The sequence below is a fragment of the Felis catus genome, chromosome A3 (genome assembly GCF_018350175.1).
Source record: "Felis catus isolate Fca126 chromosome A3, F.catus_Fca126_mat1.0, whole genome shotgun sequence".
Lineage (NCBI taxonomy): Eukaryota > Metazoa > Chordata > Mammalia > Carnivora > Felidae > Felis > Felis catus.
The window spans coordinates 64,129,212-64,152,784 of NC_058370.1; the positions used below are offsets into that span (position 1 = coordinate 64,129,212).

A 23,573-nucleotide genomic window follows, 5' to 3' on the forward strand; every position below is an offset into this window, starting at 1 on the left:
CAACTCTTTTTTACTTTATTGTACCTGTAGGAGTGAACAAAGTTGGAACTAAGTAGAAGCTTGCTGAAAGAAGAAAATGTGCATTCTTGTTTACAGGTCTCCTCACAGCCTCCCCAGGTCCCCGGGATCACACAAGACAGGGAGCACAGCTTTCAGATCTTATCACTTCTCAGAGAAGAAAACGGTTGATATATGACACATGAAAGCAGGACCAGTTTTTCAGGTTGAAGAGTTACTAAAAGAGCTACTTTTCTTGCAGTCATTGAGTCAGGTTAAAGTTTCTAGGTGACAGGAATGTAGGAAAGAGAACTGAAAAGTTGCCTCAGGGACAAACGGAGGGAAAAAATAGTCAACCTCCTGTTCAGGGTGTGAGCTCATCTCAGCTGTCACTTCACTGGTAATTCCTGCCTGCTATTTATAAACTAAGACTCAAGAGTACTAGATGACAAAATGTTCTACGCAAAATGTAAACTAAGATGTTCTATAGGTCCAACATTTTTCCAACAGGTAAAATTTAAAAGTTTATCTTTCTTAAGTAGACTAAAGCTGCACACACAGGCACAAAATAATGAAATGAAAGGCATAAAGAATTTGAGTAAAGGAAGATGCAAAATGCTAAACTAAGCCATGATACTATAAAAAAATAATTTGAAAGATTAAGACACAAAGAGTAAAAAAGTCTAGGAACTACAGATAAAAAATTAAAAGCAAAACCAAACAAAAAACTGACAAAAAACCAAAACCCACACAAGAGCCCACAAGTATGAACTAAGAGCAAATGTTAAATAAAATAAAGGAATTGAGCAAAAGAAGATGAAAAAAAATCATTTCTAAAACGAGAAGCCGTTCAAGTGTCCACCGACAGACGAATGGATAATATGGTATATAAATATACAATGGAACATTATTCAGCCATAAAGAGGACAAAATTCTGATATATTCTACAACAGTTACATGAATTATCTAAAACAAGCAAATTCATAGAGACAAAGTAGATTAAAGGTGACCAGGGACTTGGAAAATGAGGCAGTGGGGAGTTATGGTTTCATGGGTACATTTCTTTTGGGAGATGACAGGGATTTGGAAACAGTGGTAATGGTTATACAACGTTGTGATTGTAATTAATGCCACTGAATTATACACTTAAAAGTGGTTAAAATGGCAAATTTTATGTCATATACATTTTACCACAATAAAAAATGAAGTAGCCAAAACAGACTAAAAAGAAAAAAATCAGTATGCAACAAAACAATTTAAACCGGAAATTAAAATATTAAAATAATATGCTGAGTTACTGCAAGAGTATCACCCCCAAATATAATTTAAGGAACCTAAGGAACATAACAAGTATATGGTGGGGGAGGTATGTCAAAGTGGGAGCAGCATAAATAGTTTCATCCCAAATGAGTAGGATGTCCACATAACTTACCATCATAACCAGGACATTTTTGAGAGAACACTATTAATAATTACACAGGGACAAGAGGTGTAGATGGGGCCTGTCCCAGGCAAATTGGAATGTGTGGGAACGCTCCCTACAAGGGCTATCAGATCCTCAAGGTTGTGGTCAGGCCCATAGCTTGGGGTCTGGTGAAAGTACAATAGTCTGAGAACATCTTCCTGAAGGACCCAAGTGGTCAAAAGTCCAAGTCTTTTTTTTTTTTCTTTCTTTCTTTTTGTTTGTGTACAAAGAACACACAATTACATAGAGTTATGGAAGCTTACAAATTTGGGATTCATAAAGCAATTAGTATATTATTGGATTTTTTAAAAAGCTATTATGGTATTCCAGGCATTTCGGGAAGGTGAATTATACTTTGAAATGCACACATAGGCATAAGATTTCCTAAGCTGAACCATTTTTCCTTAATATACATCTTTATATATTACATTACAGCTCTATAAATGCATGTTTTCACACTTATATTGAACTATACACAACTGAGTTTTAACATTATAAAAATCACACTAGAATTACTGAGAAAATTAGTAACTGATGGCCTATCCATTCTTTATTATTAAACTAAAATTTATCTTAATGACCTATAAATAGGTTAACTTAAAAAGTCCATACCTTACATGAGAAGCTCCGACTTGGGATGTTCCTTGCTAACTCTGATATCGTGGGTTTATCCTGCAGACACTTGGTTAGGTGACATTTTTTCAATTTTATTCTATTGTAATAATGATCAGCGAAGTTATAGTGATTCAAGTGCTGTTTCTGCATGCATTTCCCAAGGCGAGGAATACTATACTTCAAAGCCTGGAGAAATAATTTGCTCTTCTGCTGCATGATATCAGAGCCCCTGGTTTATGCTCCCTTTGGGGCTGTCAGCACATGAGTTCACAGTAGTGGGTTCTCAGAATATCTAAGATCCGCAGTTCTTATCCCTCCCCTTCAGGGCCATCCACCCCTCAGGTTATGAATAACTGCAGACAGCTGATAACTCAGGTTAAAAATACCTGAAAACTTGTATAAGTTACAGTTTCATTCAAATGACACCTCTTGGCAGACGTGACTTAAAATGTCTCATTTGTAAAGTCAATCCTATCAGGGTCAAACTACGCAGCACTGATTCTGGTACACATGAGGCAAACTAAAAAACAATAACAAAACAAAACAAAAAACAAAAAAATAAAATAAAAATTTGCAAACAAACACATAGACTTAATGGCGTCTCCGGAACTCTTGAGGGCTTTTTACAAGGCAAAATGGCTTTGGTCTTACATAATTCAGAACATGTCTCCGGTGTGTATATTAGGAAAAAGCCTAATTACTTAATAAAGGTAGGGGAGTGTTGAGTGTTTGCTACGTGCCAGACACTTTTATACACTTTGTCTAATTTAAACTTCATAAGGACCTACCCGATAGAGTAGCTATTGTAATGTTCATTTCACAGGTGAGCCAACTGTGGCTCTGGGCGGTTTTAGCAAAGTGCCTTAGGTCATTTGGACAGTAAGTAGCAGAGCAAAAAGTCCAATCTGGCTGGCTCCAAATGTTAGACGTAACAATGGACTTAACGTTAAAAAGGTGTTGAGCTCTTTAGTTAAAACAGAACAAAGCACATCACTTTAGGATGAACAAATACAATGTGAGGCCGCCTCTGGTTTCTGTTGAAAAGATGGTTCTTATTAAACCATCAAAGGCTCGTATTTAAGAGAGACACCTGGGTTCAGATCCTCGGGCACTCACCACTTGTGCCTCAGTTTCTTCATCTGCAAAACTGAGATGATGACATCATTTACCTTATGGAGTTGTTGTAAGAATAAAATTACAGAACTTATGTTAAGATCTCAATACAGTGCCTGGCATGTAGCGTGCACTCAATAAATGCTTGTTACTATTATTACATAAAAAAATCTAAGTTTCTTGCACACTGTTGAATATCATCATGGGAGTCTTCCACAAAATGCCCCTCGGTATCAAAGATACACTATTGCGTCAGATTTACTACAGATTTGATCCGCTCCGACGATTCCGCCCCCCCCCCCACCCCCCCGTAATCTCTGTGTCGCAGCAAAATAACGGGCGAGTGGGGATAAGAGATCAGCAGCCAACACTAACCACCTTCACCTCCCCGCCCACCAAGGTCCCGTAACAGGGGCCTGTAAGGCCCTAAGTCATTATATCCATGCCAGAAGCCTCAATCCATCCATCTTTCATCCGCAGGGAGAAGACAGTATGCAAAGATAAGGATGGGGGGGGGGGGACGAAGGGGTGTTCCGGGAGGACCTACTCGTTTTCCCTGTGCAACTCTCCACCCCAGGGATAAGACGGCGTGAATGAGAGAAGGTCAGGGGAGGTGGCAGTATGTGCCACGCAAAGAAGGGACGCCAAGCAAAAAGCGACCAGGGGGGCTGACGGGTGTCTGGGTGAAAGGAAGGAGAGGACCCCGCCCCCGCCACGGTATGCCTTCCGTACGTACGCAAGTTGAAGGACAGTTGGCCGGGCTCTAGACACCGAAACGAAGGAGGGCAAGTCTGAGAACCAGAACCTTTCAGGAAGGAGCACAGGTGTCACCTCAGTCGCGTCCAGCCGAAGTCTGCGTTCCGCAGCCCGCAGAACGACAGCCAATCCAGAGCCGCCCAGAGCTGGTTTGCAGCACGCTGATCTACGTAACCCCAGTCGAACACCAGAGCTAAGCGGATTTCGCCATTTTTATTGTGGTCATGAATAGGGTCTCCTCCTGTGTTCTTTTTTTTAACTCTCAAAGTTCTAAGACTTTTGGTTCTTTGCTAGTCTTCTGTGATCTAGATGAGGCAGGGGACAGTGGGAAAAGAGGAGCCGGCGTCCCATTAGTTCTGCCACAGCTCCTTACCTTTTGGTCTGCCCTCACAAAAGATGGCCACCAGCAAAATGGTGCAATGACGCGCTGCCCCGGTTGCCAAGGAGACACGAATACCGGAAATGCGGAATTCGGGGAGGGCGCGCGCGCTGGGGCGGTCGGAGCTCACAGGTCCTGACTGGGAACAAGTACACAGGTCCTGGCAGGGGAGAGTTGTGGTCGCGACGGCGCGTGGTATAGGCGGGTTTCACGGGATGGAGTCGCGAGTCGCGGATGCCGAGGTCCGCGAGGCTCAGAGTGCTGCGGACGAGGGCCCAGCAAGCGGCGACGCCTCTCAGAGGCTTCCAGTCTCGGAGCCTTTGGGAGCTGCCCGGTGGAAGCTTCTGCGGCAGGTAAGAGAAAGCCCACTCACCTCACCTTTGCCTCTGGCCACTTCCCTCCCGGGTACGTAGCGAGCGACCGGTAGAGTGTCTCTCCTTTTTGCAACTCTGGGAGTTCGCTCGTAGTTTTGCCGGGAGCCACGTGAGAAGCGCGCCCTTGCTTCGATTAAAGGTCCCACCAAAAGGGAAGAATTGGATTGGGTGGGGCGGGGAGGGGGCAGCCAACACTGAGTTCCTGGGAAACTCAGATGGAAGTATAAGATCTTTTTTTGGACATTTGTTTGCATCTCGGGGACTCTTCTCTGTGCTTACCAATCCAATTGGTGGGACCGCCGCTCCCCATCCTATGCTGTTTTCTTTCTTGCTTCTGTTTTACTTCTTTCCCCAGGTTTCTTCTCCTTGCTTCTTATCTCCCAGCCTCAGTCTGGTTCAAGTCTGGCCCCTTCCTCGGAAATCAGCGTGGTTGACTGTGTTGGGACTGTGAAGTTGCACGCGGTGTCGGTACAGCGGAGAGTGGAGGGTGTATCCAGAAGAGCTGCTTCTGTCTTTGGTGGCATGTGAAAGTTTCGTGTTGATCTTGTAGTTTGAAGTGATCAGCAAGATTCTTGGTGCCCAAGGTGGACTAGTCCGGGTGTGTTGGTTTGTTTAACGGCGGTCTTTTTCTAGTACTTTAGAGTTGCTGCTGTTGGTAACTTCAGTTGTACACAGGTTTGACAAATGTCTGATTTGACATCGCCGACCCTCTTTCCAAACTGCTTGAAGTAAAATCTGTTTATTGTTTTGCACACCAGTGTTAATCCTCTGCCTGAGCTTTTCTCCTGAAAACTTGACTCGAGGACATTTTCCACTTCTGACTGTTGTATTTTGAGAAGGATTTCCCAGCTACAGCCACTTGGAGATTGTTTGCAGCTGTCTCGAGTCACTTTTTCATATAATGTCATGATGTGACTCAGAGATCATTTCTTTGCTGATGCTTTGAAAGTGTATCCAAAGCATTAATGGTCTGGTTTTGTTACTAATATTACACAATTATAGGATATTAAATGCATCATTCATAGATCATTCTCATAGGAACTTTCTACAGTGAAATAAAACAGCAGTTAAAGTTGAATTATCAAAGTAGTAAATTAGGGCATTAAATTAATCAAATCTTATTGTGATAATTTCAGTGATTCTTAGTATGGTAAAAACTCCAGCTGACCAGCACATATGTTCATTCTGAATTGCTGTCTACATCAGATCAAGGACAAGCTTCAGCTATGGCTACCATTTGAACTCCCCACATACTTTGTTTGACATTTAATGTTTTGGTACACATGTGTATTTTGCTTAGAGTCTTGTCTTCTTTCTTACTCGACGAAGTTCATTTTTCACAACTACATTTTAACATCCTCTGTGAAGCCTCTCCTAACTCATCTGGGCTGAGTTAGACCCTCAACTCACTCTACCAGTGAACCCCATATCATATCATTTTATGATCATCTGATCAGAGTCCATATAACTTACCAGAATGGGAGTTCTCCCTGGGAAAAGATGATATTTTATTGATCTCTATCCTCGGCACCTTGCACAGTGCCTGGGTGGTTTTTAGTAGATGTTAAGTGTTGTGGAAAGCCTGAAAGTAAGAACAGGCTTTAAGTGGCCCATAGTATCAAGTCCTCAATGTATTGTATCATTTAGATATTAATGAGTAACAAACAACTACAACATCACAATGGCGTACATCACAATGGCGTACAATAGTGAGCATTTATTTTGTGTATCCATGGGACACCTGGGAGTTGACTGACATAGGCTATGATCAGCAGACTTTAATCCTTGGACCAGTTGGCTGACATATTCTCAAGGTGATGGCAGAAGTATAAGAGAGTAAAGCCCAACCACTAAAATTCATTTTAAGGTCTTGCTAACTCCTATTATCCAAGGTGAGATACTTGGCTAAGCGTAAAATCAAAGGGCCGGGAAGTATACTCCTTCCTTGGAGGGGGCAAGAAAGGAAGTGAGTCCTTTTTCCATAATAAATCTAATCTACCATGTATATTAAACATTTGCAGGTGCTTAGTAAATATGTTTCAAACTAACCGCCATCCACATCTTGTATGCATCCAGAACTGGAAAACTGAGGAATCTAAGCAGTGATAGAGATAGGCAGCTCTCTCTCTCTCTCTCTCCCTCTCTCTCTGTCTCTCTCTCTCTCCCTCTCTCTCTGTCTCTCTCTCTCTCTCTCTCATGGGACATCTTCATGACATCTGCTTATGCCTGCTTGTTTTCTTCTACACACTTCTGTCACTCTATTACCCCATAGGGCTCCAGTGCTGTCTAATGGTCCTTCACTTTAACTGTTCAATAATTTTTTTTTTTTTGGTTTTGTAATTAACCTTTTTTAGAAAAAGCCCAGTTGACCTAGTTTGTCGTTTGATACCAGGTCACATGATAAATTGCTGACTTTTGAGCCTAGTGCTCACTTTAATCAGATGAAGACTATGGATCAATATTGATAGAGGCTTTCGATAGTATTCTGTTTTCCTCTTTGTTGGGTGTCATTACCTGATAGCAAAGATGGCTGCTGGTAACAACAGGCTTTCATCATGTACCCAACTAGTGATCCAGAAGAAATGACCTTTTTTCCCCAAAACCCAAATAATGCCCTTTGAACAACTCTAATAGGCCAAGGTTGGACCAGTTGTTGTGTCTAGGAGAATGAGGCATTTTGGCCCACCCTGTTGCTGGGAAGGTAAAATCCCCATCATTAACACGTAGAGTGAGGGAGGGGCAATTCCTAAGAGGAAGGGATGTAGGGCAGATGAAAAAGTGGCAGTGATCATTACACCCATACTCACAAACACCTTCAGAATGAATAATCTTACCTACAGGTCTCATATTTGGCTGAAGAATCTGATTAGTGGACTATTTCACAGCATGATTTAAATTAAAGCGCTATGCTGTATGTTTGAGACTGTCAGTGCTGAAAGAGATAGCATGATTTCTGGAATGGAATTTAATATAACTTAATTTCAGGCCCAGATCCGCCCTTAACTATTTGTGTGATGGTGAGCGACTTCTTTGGACCTCAGTTTCTCAGTTGTGAATGAGGGAACAGTAGTAGGTTTCTCTAAGACCATTTTCATCTCGGATTATTTTGGAGTGAAATTATTTACCAGCGTTAGAAATAAGTTCATTTTCTATGTTCTTGTCCTGTTGTTTTATGTTTTCCTAACAAGGATTTGATTGATGTATTTTTAACACTTAAAAACAAAACATTACATATTGAGGGCACCTGGGTGGCTCAGTAGGTTAAGTATCTCACTTCCACTCAGGTCAGATCTCATGGTTTGTGGGTTTGAGCCCTGCATTGGGCTCTGTGCTGACAGCTCAGAGACTGGAGCCTGCTTTGAATTGTGTGTCTCCCTCTCTCTCTGTCCCTCCCTCACTCACGTTCTCTCTCTCTCTTTCGAAAATAAGTAAACATTAAAAAATTTACATATTGGATAAATGTGTAACACTGCGTATACAAGTGAGATTATCACAGCATTCTTTAAAGTATTGAAAATGATTTTTACAACGTCAAAGACAAAAACAAAGGATAGGGACAGTATGCATAGTATGAGCCCTTTGAGAATTATTCATGGTTTTTTATTTTTTTTTTAATGTTTATTTATCTTTGAGAAAGAGATAGAGACAGTGTGCATGCAGGGGAGGGACAGAGAGAGGGAGACAGGATCTGAAGCAGGCTCCAGGCTCTTATCTGTCAGCACAGAGCCCAACATGGGGCTTGAACTCACCAGTCGTGAGATCATGACCTGGGCCGAAGTCTCATGCTTAACTGACTGAGCCACCCAGGCACCCCTACTTATGGTTATTTGTATATGTAGGCATGCATGTTTAACAGTGTGCTCTCCCAGAATAGTAGAATTTCAAGTGGGTTTTTGCTCTTCTATGCTTAAATTTCTTTTACAGTAAACATGGTTCTTTTCTTTTTTTTTTTTTCTTAACGTTTTTTTATTTTTGAGACAGAGAGAGACAGAGCATGAATGGGGGAGGGTCAGAGAGTGAGGGAGACACAGAATCTGAAACAGGCTCCAGGCTCCGAGCTGTCAGCACAGAGCCTGACGTGGGGCTTGAACTCACAAACCATGAGATCATGACCCGAGCCGAAGTCGGACACTTAGCCAACTGAGCCACCCAGGCGCCCCAACGTGATTATTTTCAAATCACTTACCATCTATGCCAAAATGCATAGTTTTAATTTTAACATCTTTGAAATTGAGATACGGCTTTTAGTTGACTGCGCGCTGGTTAATTGGCAGTCTATTCTATATAACAACAGAAGAAAGAAATGTTGCCATCTTGTAATCAATGATGTGTTAAATTTAATGAAGTACAGTCATGGGAAGGGAGGACTTTTTTTTTTTTTTCATTTTAAGGTAAAACACTAAAGACCCTTGACTGCCAGAAAAACTCCACATGATTGGACAAAATTATTCCCAGATCAAGATGCTTTATATAGTAGAAGACCTATTACTTGGATTGGTTAACTGAGAGAGTTAAAGAGGTGAATCATAAAAATGATACATATTCTAAAGTGAAGCTATAACCTAAGTGCTAAATACTTCTAGATATTTATGATTAATTCTTTAGACTTTTTATGGTTGGCTTCCCACACCTAAATTGATAGTATAGATTTTGGGGCACCTGGATGGCTCAGTCGGTTAAGTGTCCGACTTTGGCTCAGGTCATGATCTCACGGTTCGTGGGTTCAAGCCCTGCATCAGGCTCTGTGCTGACAGCTCAGAGCCTGGAGCCTGCTACAGATTCTGTATCGCCCTCTCTCTCTCTACCCCATCCCTACCTGCTCTCTGTCTCTCAAGAATGAATAAACGCTAAAAAAAAAAAAATAATAAAAAATAAAATATAAATAAATTAATAGTAAGGTTTTAAGCAACTTTTATCAAGCAGACTTGCCTTTACCTTTCCAAAACATTCAACTTATTTTTTATTTATTTATTTTTTATTTTTTTAAGCTTATTTATTTATGAGAGAGACAGACAACATGAGTGGGGGAGGGGCAGAGAGAGAGGGAGACACAGAATCTGAAGCGGGCTCCAGGCTCTGAGCTGTCAGTATGGAGTCCCATGCGGGGCTCGAACCCACGAACCGTGAGACCATGACCCTAGCCAAAGTCGGACGCTTAACCGACTGAGCCACCCAGGCGCCCCTCAACTTAGTTTTTATGGAAGCAGCAACTCGGTTTTAATTACCATTTTGTTTGTTTTTGCAAATTTAATTAATGACAGTAACGAGAACAACTGGTGTAACAAAACTTGTGAAGAAGCACCGTTAACTTGGCAAACATACGGCTCAGTAGGAAAGGGCAAGAACAGTGCTTTGGCTACTACCTTAAAGTCCACTTTGAATATTTAATAGAAGGAATGGAAAGCGTCTGTTAATCCAGAGTCAGCTAACAGAGCTGCTACTTTATAGCGTGCTCTGTTTAGGCCTCCTGGTTCTATAGTTAAAATGGCAAACAGACACCAGAGACCTTGTCTTGGAAATGCTGGTGTGGTGCACTTGTAGATTTTGCACTGAGGATTGTGGTTTGGACTTCTACTTAAAGTGAGGGACTGTTGTTTATTGGCATCACTTGACTTAATGGCAGCAGAGGCTGAGCTCTTTCGCGCTTTCTCTCTGTCTCTCTCTTGTTTTTTGACAGTAATTTATTGACGTAAAGTTTTATACATCATTGTGTTTATAAGGGCTTTTTCACAGTGTTAAGATTAAACTGACATTTCAAGTTAGTATAGAATTTTAAAGTTCTGAGGCAACAGATGACGTAGATTTTTGCATGCGCTGTGGAGCACGCTTGAGTCTTAAGGATCCGGTACAAGGTTCGCCATTAATCCCTGCTGTTCAAACCATGCTGACATGTATGTCAGTGACTGGAGGAGATTTTGTTTTTTATGTCTGACTTATTAAGATTAATAATTGGTTTCTCTGGATTCCTTAAAAATATTTAGGATTGTACTTTAGGTTAAAAAAGAGGACGTGAATGTTTTCTTGAATTTTAAAAGTATGTAGTTTATCAGTCCCAAACCAAGATATTCTCCTAATACGTTTTTTAAAAGAAATGAACTTTTGGGGCGCCTGGGTGGCTCAGTCGGTTGAGCGTCCGACTTCAGCTCAGGTCACGATCTCACGGTTTGTGAGTTCGAGCCCCGCATCAGGCTCTGGGCTGATGGCTCAGAGCCTGGAGCCTGCTTCCGATTCTGTGTCTCCCTCTCTCTCTGCCCCTCCCCCATTCATGCTCTGTCTCTCTCTGTCTCAAAAATAAATAAACATTAAAAAAAAATTTAAAAAAAAAGAAATGAACTTTTAATTGTGGAGTAAAGGAAAAAAAAGTTTAGAAGGCTCTAGATATAAAAGCTTTTGTTTTCAGTTTCACAGAGCTGTATTAACCAGTAATCTTCCTATCAGTAAATGTAGTAATTTTTCAAAGGTTGAATAGTTTAGCTGCCTTTCCTGGAATAATGCTGAAAATTTTTATATGCCCACTTTTGTTTTTTATTTATTAAAAAAATTTTTTTAATGTTTACTTTTGAGAGAGAGACAGACAGACAGACAGAGTGTGAGCAGCGGAGGGGCAGAGAGAGAAGGAGACACAGAAACTAAAGCCGACTCCAGGCTCTGAGCTGTCAGCACAGAGTCCGACATGGGGCTCAGACTCACGACCTGTGAAATCATGACCTGAGCCGAAGGTCAGATGTGTAACTGATTGAGCCACCCAGGTGCCCCATCACCTGTCTTTTCTTATACGTTACTTTTATGTATGTATGTATGTATGTATGTATGTACATATGTATGTATGTATTTGTTTATTTTCAAATTTTTATTTAAATTCTAATTAGTTAACATATAGTGTAATATTGGTTTCAGGAATAGAATTTCGTGATACAACTCTAAATGTAAATCTAAATCTAAATGATTCATCTCTTACACATAACACTCACAGAAACAGTTCCATTTTTGGAAGCTGCTTTCTCCAGTTTCTCTCTTGACCTCATGGTCCTTGGTCAGACCCCAAGTTTTATTTATAAGGTTTTTAACCTTCTTCCTCTGAACTTAGTTCTGAGATGCTTTCTAACCCCTCAGATTTTCTATTGTCATATAACTACTTGTCCTCAAGTTATTTAGTGCTGAAATTACTGAATCTGGTGAGTGGAATAAGGAAAATATCTTACTGTTTTGAAGTCACTTTAAGCATTATTGTGGAACTAAGGAATATTTAAGCAATTTGTTGGCACAGTGGAAAGGGAGCATTGACATTGGACACATGTGGTTCCAATCCTGTAGTTCCAGCACTTAGTGTGTGCTCTTTGTTGATCTCCCGTATCAAGTGTTTACTCTTCATGGAATGTACTTTTGTGTCACCGTTATTTCTATCTTTGTTTTTTATCCCTGCCCTTATTTCCTTATTTTTAATTCCCCTCATGCATCTTTAATGAATGGCATCCTGTGGTATTGTATTTTTCTAAGCTACTTCAAGTCCTTTTGGTAACAGTTGTGACATAAATTATTGTCCTAGAAGTTGTGGGAATTGGGCACCTTTTATTAAAAGGATATTTTTATGAAAAAGATCTCACAACTGTGAGATCATGACCTGAGCCAAAATCAAGAGTTGGACGCTTAACTGACTGAGCCTATTTATTTCTGTTTTGTACTCTCTTGCTTCATTCTTTTGGGGGCTCCCTAACTCTCAAAAGAGAACTATTATCCCTTTGGGGCCCCAGAATTAAGCACCCTTCTGGTTTCAGACCGTCTTGATTGAATTAGTAAGTCTTTACCATAGGGTGATTTCTGCAGTAATTGACCATTTTGTTGGGAGATCCCAGATGTCAGTATCTACAGGTCTATTCTCTTGGCCCATAGCCCCCAAAAGGAATCTTGCAGTCTCTTCTCTGGCTGATATAAGACTGACTGCCTGTGATCTAGAAGGTAAGTGAGGGAAAGGGATGTTTATCAGAATGAAGAGCATCTTATACCATTCTAAGCTCTGCTTGATGTTTACGACCATAATTTTATGATACCCTTTCTCTAGAAATTTAGAGAATTCAGAGTGCCACTGTGGGAGAGAAAGGTAGTTGCCTGGCATTGCTGATGGAATCAGGGGATCTAGTAACTTCTTAAAAATATTTTCAACCACTGTTTCTGTGTTTAGTCTTACTTCTCTATCCTCATTGCCATTAGTGCCCCCAGTGACCGAGTCTTTCCTGAGTGTGTGGTAGACCTTTGCTGTTTCTTGGCTTTCCCTTTGTCAGCACTTAGATTTTGGCAACCTGTCGAATAAGTTACCATTCATCATGTCTCCTCCAGGTCTCTTTGTCCTTTTGTATTTTTGCTAGTTTTACTCTTTAACTGGTATTCTGGGGAGTTTTGGAAGGGATAGGATATAACTGTGTGTGTGTTCGGTCTGCTTTGTTTAACCAGAAGTTAGTTAACTATGTACTGAGTACCTGCTCTAAGCCAGATGTTTTCCAGATAGCGTATATTATTTTAATTAATTTTCACACAAGTCTTGTAGTCAGTCCACAGTTACCATATATCAGGCATTGTGTTAGAAGCTGCAAAGTAAGCATTACTATTCTTGTCTTACAGGGGAAAAGACTGAGCTCAAAGGATAATAAATGTGCTTGCACTCAACTATTGAGGGAGAGGCTCTCCTACTGCAAAACCCTTGCTCATTTTCTGAGTGACATTACTTTTAGAGTATTGGTTAGTAGGGTTCCTACATAGTTATGTTCAGTGTATTTTAGTTCTGGAGTAAACAAATACTTCAGGTAAATTAAATAGGTTTTAGACTTTCATTGTGTTTAGTTGCATACATTTTTTACCTGATGGGTCCAGCAGTCCATGCATTTTTTTACCCCTTCGGATATTTGATATTTTGACATGAACTTGTTTGGTATAACATGTATCCTTGATTAAAGAACTCATTGATTTAGAGGAATTAGACAATGTCTTGACTTTGAGCATTTTCCTTCACCCCAGATAATGCAATCTGGATTTTATTTAATTAGGTACCTAGGAGCTTTGAAGGTAATATTCTAAAAATGGTAGTTGATAAGATTATACCTCGATGGGAGATTCAAGTATCCTGTCAGCTCACAAAGCTGCAAGTATTATTGGTGGCATTAAAATAACTGAATCTTCAGGGACGCCTGGGTGGCTCAGTGGGTTGAGTGTCTGACTTTGGCTCAGGTCATGATCTCATGGTTTGTGGGTTTGAGCCCCGCGTCTGGCTCTGTGCTGACAGCTTAGAGCCCGGAGTCTGCTTTGGATTCTGCCTCCTCTCTCTCTGCTCTTTCCTTGCTTGTGCTTGTCTCTTTGTCTCTCCCTCTCTCCCGCTCTCTCAAAATAAACATTAAAAAAATTGTTTTTAAGTAACTGAATCTTCAAACTAAAAAGAAATGTCAAAAGTAATTGGACTTGATTTCCCATTGTAATTACCTTTACTGAATAGAGATTATATAAAGAAGTGCTGTTTTTACCCTAAATGTATTGCCTGTTACTTCCATTGGGTATCAGCTTGTTCGTATTGTAGATCATGGGATTTATTTAAACTGTAAAAGCCCCTTCTAATATTATACCTGTGGCAACTTGATTTTTTGCCTTAGTGCTTTGTGGTGCTGTAATCTTGACATCAGACATGTGGTGCTGTAATCTTGACAACATAATTAATATAAAAAGGTGTTTGAGGGGCACCTGGGTGGCTCAGTCGGTTAAGCGTCCGACTTCGGCTCAGGTCATGATCTCACGGTCCGTGAGTTCGAGCCCCGCGTTGGGCTCTGTGCTGACAGCTCAGAGCCTTGAGCCTGCTTCAGATTCTGTGTCTCCCTCTCTCTCTGACCCTCCCCCGTTCATGCTCTGTCTCTCTCTGTCTCAAAAATAAATAAACATTAAAAAAAAAAGGTGTTTGCTTTGTGGACATTAGATGGACAAAATCTACGACAATTTATATCTACATTTTACATTTTTAAAAGTTTAATTTGTTTTTGTCTTAAGAGTTAGCTCTGTTGGGTGGTTTTTCTTCCTGATAACCATGGTTGACATAGTAATAAGGCCCTGTTTTTGGTAAAGACTTTTAAATAATTCATTCTTTAAAAAAAAAAAAAGAAACCTTCAACCAAATCAAAGAGAGACAACCTTTTCTGATCCTCCATTAAAAAACCCAACCTTCTAAATCTTATACATAGTGTATAAATTTTAAACAGATTTCCCTCAAGATTTTATCTTGATAAAAGATAAAACTGCACCTGGGTGGCTCAGTTGGTTAAGCATCTGACTCTTGATCTCAGCTCAGGTCTTGATCTCACGGTCTTGATCTCAGGGTTGTGAGTTCAAGCCCTGCATTGGGCTTGGCGCTGGGCGTGAAGCCTACTTAAAAAAATAAATTAACTAAAATTAAAAAAAAAAAGTAAAGGTATGTTCATACTGATGTGTTCTCTGGCTTGGTGCTGACCTTGGTTTGCTCTTTTGCATATAAGAATTATGGCATCATTAGAGTCAGAGTTCCTCTTTAGGTAAGAGAAACAACTCTAGCTGTCTTTAGCAGGAAGTGACTTAATATAGTGGATTAAGTACTTACTCTTTGGACGTACCAGAGGAGCAGGCCAAGAATGAGTCCCAGAACAACACAAAGTCCCAGAACAATGCAAAGCTGACCTGCCAACAGAAATGTCACCTCTGCCACAATGAAGAATCTGATCTGTCTCCAGCATTACACTATTTTATCTATTGTCTCTGGTGATGAGGAAGCTGCTGCCAGAACTACAGACTCTGGAAGCACATTTTGCCTACTAGATCTCTCCCAGCAGAGGTGATGCCCCTTGTGCCTCCTCTCACTTCCCGTTAAATTAGGGAGGGAACACTGGACCTCTGCTGAAGATGCTACAGAAGAGCCAAAAGTCTTTACAACTGTTCTATCAGTGAAAATCACAGAAATGTAATTACCACGTCTATTCCTCTTTCAGAGCACACGTTAGTGCATCTGATTAGCTAACAAGATCACATCTGAAACTTTGGTTGGTAGGGACTCTGGGAAACGTGGCTTCTAGCTTTCTAGCTTTATAATATCGGTAGGTATCTTAGAAGGAAGTTGGAATGGATGATTGATGTCTACCATATTCTCCACAAGCAGAAATGTTAAGAGTTTAGGCTCTGTAGTCGGTCTGGATTTGCTTTTTCCTAGCTTTCTGACTTTGAGTAAATTAACATCCCCTTGTTTCCTGTCTCATATAACAAGTATCTACCCCATAGGGTTATTTGAAGATTTAGTGAAGAGTGTGGTAAGATAAGCATTGATTCTTTTTTTTTTTTTAATATGAAATTTATTGTCAAATTGGTTTCCATACAACACCCAGTGCTCATCCCAACAGGTGCCCTCCTCAATGCTTATCACCCACTTTCCCCTCCCTCCCACCCCCCATCAACCCTCAGTTTATTCTCAGTTTTTAAGAGTCTTTTATGGTTTGGCTCCCTCCCTCTCTTTTATTTTTTTTCCCTTCCCCTCCCCCATGGTCTTCTGTTAAGTTTCTCAGGATCCACATAAGAGTGAAAACATATTGTGTCTTTCTCTGTATAGCTTATTTCACTTAGCATAACGCTCTCCAGTTCCATCCACGTTTCTACAAAAGGCCGTATTTCAGATAAGCATTGATTCTTACTTAGACATTGGGTTGTCTTAGACCAAATTTGCTGGTGAGCAATCTGGGCCTGGAGTTTTCTTTGGTAGGACTTTTATTTATGCATCGCATTTTAAAAAATAGTTTAGGACCGTTCAGACTTTTTACTTCTTGTGTCAGTTTTAGTAGTCGTAGTCTTCTAGGACTTTGTCTATTCATCTAAATTTTTAGTTTTTTTTTAATGCCTGCTGGATCTATAGTGATCTCTCTATGTCACATTGATATTTATATTTTCTCTCTTTTTTCTTATTACTGTCATCAAGGATTTGTCAGTTTTATCAATCTTTCAAAGAACTGGCTTTTGGTATTTTAATCTTTCTATATTTTTGTCTCCTGCTTTATTAATTTTGACTAGGGAACTTAACTTGCTTCTTTTTGTAATTTTTGCAGTGGATATTTAGCTTACTGATTTTTAGCTTTTCCACAAATTTTCCTCTTAGCGTGAATTTATCTGCATTTCATGTGGTTTGAAATGTATTATTATTCTGTTCAAAATACTTTCAAATTTCCATTGAGTTTTCTTTTTCTTTTCTTTTTTTTTTTTGGTTCATAAGATATTTAGAAACCAGTTTTTCAATTTTATTTAGAAAGCAATTTATATTGCTTTCTTTCCAAATATATTTGATGTTTTAGGTATCTTTTTAGTTATTTTTCACTTGTTTATGACTACTATTAGGAGGTTTTATATCTTTTTTTAATGTTTATTTTTTGAGGGAGAGAGAGACAGTGTGTGCATGAGCAGGGGGAGGGACAGAGAGAGGGAGACACAGAATCTGAAGCAGGCTCCAGGCTCGGAGTTGTCAGCACAGAGCCCAATGAGGGGCTTGAGGCCACCAACCGTGAGATCATGACTTGAGCTGAAGTCGGACGCTCAACCGACTGAGCCTCCCAGGCACCCCTGGATGTTTTATATCTTTAGAAAAGCTTTCTGTTATGGGAAATTTCAAACATATACAAAACTGGAGATAACAGGATAATCCTCACTCAGATATCCATAAACTTCAACAATTTTTTGAAAAGTTTATTTATTTATTTTGAGAGAGCAAGAGAGAACCAGAGCACATGAACAGGGGAGGGGCAGAGAGAAAGAGAATCCTAAGCAAGCTCTGCACTGTCAGCACAGAACCCCATGTGGGGCTCAATCTCACAAACTGAAATCATGACCTGAACCAAAATCAAGAGTCCGACGCTCAACTGTCTGAGCTACCCAGGTGCCCCAACTTCAACATTTTTTAACTCCTGACCAACCGTATTTTATATCTCTTTTCTTTATACCCCAACCTCAGATTATTTTGAATGAATCTCGGGGTACCTGGGTGGCTCAGTTGATTGAGTGCCCGACTTTGGCTTAGGTCATGATCTCACCGTTTGTGGGTTCAAGCCCTGCGTCGTGGGTTCAAGCCCTGTGTCAGGCTCTGTGCTGAAAACTCACAGATCCTGGAGCCTGTTTGGATTCTGTGTCTCCTTCTCTCTGTCCCTGCCCCACTCGCACTGTGTCTGTCTGTCTCTCTCTCAAAAATAAACATCAAAAAACTTTTTAAAAAAATTTCTGAAATGAATCTCAGATATATCATTTTTTTCTATAGATATTTCAGTATGTACCTATACAAGATGACATTAAAAAAATAACTAAAACATGGGGCGCCTAGGTGGCTTAGTTGGTTAGGCATCCGACTTCTGTTTAGGTCATGATCTCATGATTCGTGAGTTCGAGCCCCTCCTCGGGCTCTGTACTGACAGCTTGGAGCCTGGAGCCTGCTTTGGATTCTGTGTCTCCTTCTTTCTCTGCCCCTCCCCTGCTTTGGATTCTGTGTCTCCCTCTGCCCCTCTCCTGGTAGCACTCTGTCTCTCTCTCTCTCTCAAAATAAACATTAAGAAAAATTTTTAAAATAACTAAAATACCATACCGCACCCAGAATAATTTCTTGATGTCATGAAATAAATAGCTGGTCAGTTTCCAGATTTTCCCCATTGTCTCTAGATTTTGTTTACAATTTGATTATTTTGAAGCATGATTCAAATAAGATCTAAACTTTTTTATTATTTGATAAGTTTTACAAGTCTTTTTTTCTTATAAAGTTTTTATTTTAAAAATTTTAAAAATTTTTGTTTTTTAATCTTTATTTTTGAGAGAGAGAGAGAGAGTGAGCAAGCATGAGCGGGGAAGGGGCAGAGGGAGCCAGAGACCCAGAATCTGAAGCAGCCTCCGGGCTCTGAGTTGTCAGCACAGAGCCCGATGCGGGGCCTGAACTCACGAGCTGTGAGGTCATGACCTGAGCGGAAGTCAGATGCTTAACGGATGGAGCCACCCAGGTGCCCCATAAAGTTTTTATTTAAGTAATCTCTGCACCCAGCGTCAGGCTTGAACTCATGACCCGGCAATCAAGAGTTGCACGTTCTTCTGACTGAGCCAGCTGGGTGCCCCATTTTATAAGTATTTTTAATCTAAATGTTTCTTCTGCATATATGTCTTTCAACTCTTGCCATTTATTCATTGAAGAAACTGAGTTTCTTGTCTCTTAGGAGTTCTCAAAGCCATAATTTGAACTTTGCTCGTTGTACTTGATGATGATGTTTAATGTGTTCCTGTATTTCTAGTTCCTGTAAGTTCCTATTTCGTAGGTATAGAGACTTGATCAGATTCAGAAAACGTTTTTTGTTTGGTTTGGTTGGTCAAATGATGGTAGAGTGTGCTTTCATCAGTAATCATAGTCATGTCTGGTTATTTTTCTTCTTGATGATGATTTTCTAGGTTCATGAATTCATGGAGAGGTTGAAAAATGGTGATGTTCTAATTGCATCATTCCTTCTTCATTTATTCCCTGGAATACTGCTATAAGGAGAAATTTCCCCTTCTACTTGGATATTCTCAGTTACAGTTCATATAGGAAAGACAGACAGATACTTGATTCTTTCTCTTTGTTTACTAGTTTTCAAAATAAGTTCATTCTCTAGCATCCTTTAGTGATCACTTTTTTTAAGAAAATACCCCAATGAGCTTGTATGTTTTGATTCTATTACATTTATTACCTTTGTTAATGCTCATACTGTTCCGTCTTTGGCCAATGGACCCTATTCAAATAGGCTCTGGAGCCTTTTTGATATAACCCTTAATTTTTTATGGCTTTCTTTTTTTCTTATATGCAGGATATTCCAGGTTCATTTGTACAATTCGTGCCGTTTCTCCAAGGGACCTTACTTTGTTTTAGTAGAAAATGATATTTAGAGACAGCAATGTGGGCATTAAATGTGCTCATTGCTTCTAGTTTGGTCACTGTTTCTAGAACTTTTTTGTTTTTAATTAATTTGAGAACGAGAAAGAGAGTACGCATGCAGGAGAGGGGCAAAGAGGGAGAGAATCCCAAGCAGGCTCCATGCGGTCAGCACAGAGCCTAACATGGGGCTCGAACGTATGGACCATGAAATCATGATCTGAGCTGAGATCAAGAGTCAGATGCTTAACCAACTGAGCCACCCAGGAGCCCCTGTTTTAGAACTTTTAAGAGGTCTGATGTAAGAAACATATACATTTAAAAAAAATGTTTTAATAAATATATCATTTGTTTCTATTACATTTTATTCAGATTCAGAGCTATAGGGTTTTTGCTTAACATCATTAGGCTTACAGCTATATTTGGTTCTCCCATAGTTAAAAACCCACATTTCAATGTCCCCAACACAATTACTCATTTGATTTATCTTAAAACAGACACACATACACACACACACACACACACACACACACACACACGAGACAGGCTTGGAATAACATACCTGCCTCTGCCTAGGTAGCTTTGAAAATCAACTTTTACCCCCTAACTCTACAGGCTGCAAAAGGTGCTGCTTATTTTAACTCTTTCTTTTGGAATTGGACCTGTGTCCCCCCCAAGGAAAGTGATTGCAAAGCCAGGCTCACCTCTCTAGATTTATTTCCTTTCTGAGTTGAGACTGGTAAATCTTCACTATCTTCTTTGTTCTCTGATACCATCAAATACTGTTTTAAGATATTTTGCCCATCTTCTCTAGTCGTCTCCAGTAAGAGTTTGGTCTCCATTATCTAATCTGCCATTATTGGAAATGAAACTCCCCTTCCCACTTAAACTTTGAACACTTGTGTTTATATAATATGAGCACAATATTTGGTTTTATTTCAAAGGTTCTGAAGCAAAAACACCTGGATGACTGTCTGCGACACGTATCTGTGAGAAGATTCGAATCATTTAATCTGTTTTCAGTAACAGAAGCCCAAAAAAGGACAACCGAAGAAGACGTTGGGGCATGGATCCAATATACAAGTGTCTTCTATCCTGAGTACAGCATTTCTTTAAGGTGAACATCATTCTGGTTAAGATACTTTTAAAAGTATTTTTCTCTTGTAGAAGAAAAGCAGTCTAATAAGAATCTCATTATGCGTTCTGTTGAGTTTGCAGGTAATCTTGATCAGAACTTCGGTTTTGCAGCATTGTATTAGGAGATCCTGCTGCTTTAACTGGGTTTTGTTGTATCCTCAGAACTGAGGGAAAAAAAGTCTCAGGAATGTAGTGGCATTTGAGGATAAAGTGCCTTGCAAATCAAAAGGTTCATTTAACCATTCTCTCATAGCATTTGATTATGACAGAAAGCCAAGTTCTTTTTGAGGCTGAAAGTGGAAACAGAATTTTCTAAACTACTCTTCAAGGAGTAGTTATCTGAAAAATCAAGCTTTGGTATTTTTCCCATTCATATTTTGTCGCTTTCAGAATGGAATCTTAAGAATAGGAGGAGAAAATCCAGCTGAAAACACGGAGACTGTGAGAAGCACGCAGACTGTTCTGGCTTTAAAAATCGTTTTAAAAGAGACAGAAGAGTTGCACACTGAAGTAACAAGATACCATTTTTACCGAATTAATTTTCTCTCACAGTTACAGTCTAGCGTGTTGCAATATTACTGTAGGTGTTTGATTTTATAAAATCTGCCTTTTTTGACAAGATTTCACATCTTGAAAGGGAGGGAGGAGCACATTTACAGTAACTGTAAGAAGAGCAAAAAACATTTTAAGTGGAATGTGACTGAATAAGGTTTAGGTGAGGCGAGGAATAATTTTCAGAAAAAAAGTTTTCACAAAGGGTGTCTATTTATAGTATATGTTTCTCGAACCATTTTAGTTTAAAATATCTAAGCTTTAAAAGACATCATAATAGCTGAAGATTTGGGATCTGGATAAAAATTGACGACGGTGGGCAAGGAAGAACCATTAGGATCTGGTTTCACAATACCGCTTTGTTGCAAACTCCAAAAAGAAGATAAAAACCTAGGGATTTGTGAGCTTGCCTGGATATTCATTATGAGATTCTAATTAGAATACCTCAACTGCCTCGTGTTCAGATGGAGACAATTAGTTTAGTTCCTGTTCCGGAAGGGAAGGAAAATGCATGGAATGTTTACCGTGTGCCAGGTGCCAAGCTAGGTGCTTTGTTGTATTCTGATTCTTTTAAAAAAAATTTTTTTTTTTAACGTTTATTTATTTTTGGGACAGAGAGAGACAGAGCATGAACGGGGGAGGGGCAGAGAGAGAGGGAGACACAGAATCGGAAGCAGGCTCCAGGCTCTGAGCCATCAGCCCAGAGCCCGACGCAGGGCTCGAACTCACAGACCGCGAGATCGCGACCTGGCTGAAGTCGGACGCTTAACCGACTGCGCCACCCAGGCGCCCCATGTATTCTGATTCTTGTAATCCTTCCGGTAACTCTGCAAAGTAGGAATGAAGATGATTACACAATTGGAAGATAGCATCTGTAAGGAAATTAAAGAGAAGGAAGACCAGTGATCCCATAGGGGTCTTCAGGTATAAAGTTCTAAAACTTAACTTCTCCATCTGCTGGTAGACCAGACGCAGTAAGTGTAGTATGTACCATGAACGATTTCCTGACATCTTCCAAGTCCTGGTAAGGGTTAGCTAGAGAGAATGGGAAATCTTCCTGTTCGTGCGAGTTTTCAAAATAGGGCATGGTTTTCCACCTGCTGGAGATGACCCTGGTGTGGCAGGAACCCAGGCTCCAATGTAAACTGAGACTCCTTTCCAGTGGCATGGTTCCTTGTGATATATCCATTTTTAAAATAAATAAAATAAATAAATAAATGCAAGTCTGTCTATATAAATACGACATTGAATCCTAATTTATGGAGAGAAGACAGGTGACCAAGCTAGAACATTGGCTGCGATGGCTACCAAGATTTTTTCCTCTTTTTTTCACACTAGTTCTTTTCTCTCCACATTAGTAATACGAAGGTAACAATAGCGTGCACATATTCTAGAGCTGAACACAATCTTAGAATAATTTTTAAAAGATCACAACCACATTAATGATGGCTGACTGCTGAGTGACTACTATGTCACAAGCACTGTCGTGAGTGGTTTACATGTATTAGCTTATTTAATCCACGCAACACCTTTTGAGGTAAGTACTGTTATTACCCTCATTTTACAGATGAGGAAAGTGAAACCCAGAGAGGTTAAATGACTTGATTGAGGTCACACTGCCAGTGATCGCGCCTGTATTCAAACCCCAGTGGTCTGGTTCCACAGCCTGTACTTTTAAAAACTTTTATTTCGAAGTAATTACAGACATTCAGGAAGTTGCAAAAATAGTACAAGGAGTTCACATACCCTTCATCTAGCTATCTCCATTGGTAACATTTTATGTAATGACAGCTACAGTCTGCACTTTTAACTTCTGCACATGCTGCCTCTCGTGAGGCAATCATGTATCCACTTATTCATTTTACAGATGAAGGGATTGAGGCCCAGATAAACTAATTTCCTCATTGATTATTCTGAGCGTTCTATTTCTTACTCTATAATTCTGTTACCACATAGAAAATCGCTGAAATTACTGCAGTTGCTTAGGGAGGGGAGGATTTCTGCCAAGAATAGTTTATTCCATTCCATTGTCCACTTTGTTCATGTTGATTTCTCTTACCACTTCTTGTTTTCTGTTAGTTGCCCAACATGGATGGACCCCCGTTTTCGTTCCTTTAACATCTTGTATCCGCTGTTTTCTCAACCTGCTTCCATTACATTTCTTTAGCTACCTTTATTGTCTTCAGTATTGTTTGAATTGTGAGCATTCTAGAGTTTAAAAAAAAAAATTACTTGCAGTAGCTAAAAGTAGTGGTTTAGAAGGTAGTTTTG

General features: G+C 39.9%; 2 protein-coding genes across 15 annotated transcripts in view; one reads left to right on the forward strand and one right to left on the reverse strand.

Moving 5' to 3' along the window:
• The window catches only part of PREPL (prolyl endopeptidase like), a 65,956-nt gene extending 59,766 nt beyond the window's left edge, over positions 1 to 6,190 (reverse strand). For 2 of the 8 annotated variants that reach the window (XM_019827131.3, XM_011281039.4), the window contains exons 1-2: positions 3,927 to 4,069; positions 2,075 to 2,597 (exon numbers count right to left, since the gene is read on the reverse strand). In XM_019827131.3, coding sequence (XP_019682690.1) covers positions 2,075 to 2,293 — 219 coding nt within the window. In that variant the 5' untranslated portion in view covers positions 2,294 to 2,597; positions 3,927 to 4,069. Of the gene's footprint in view, positions 1 to 2,074; positions 2,598 to 3,926; positions 4,077 to 6,172 lie in introns of those variants that run through there. The other 6 variants (XM_045054166.1, XM_011281040.4, XM_045054165.1 and 3 more) reach the window with 5 other exon arrangements.
• Positions 4,262 to 23,573, forward strand: part of CAMKMT (calmodulin-lysine N-methyltransferase) — a 411,885-nt gene continuing 392,573 nt past the window's right edge. For all 7 annotated transcript variants that reach the window (XM_045054167.1, XM_011281035.4, XM_019827134.3 and 4 more), the window contains exons 1-2: positions 4,262 to 4,678; positions 20,558 to 20,730. In XM_045054167.1, the coding sequence (XP_044910102.1) occupies positions 4,409 to 4,678; positions 20,558 to 20,730 (443 nt within the window). In that variant the 5' untranslated portion in view covers positions 4,262 to 4,408. The remainder of the gene's footprint in view (positions 4,679 to 20,557; positions 20,731 to 23,573) is intronic.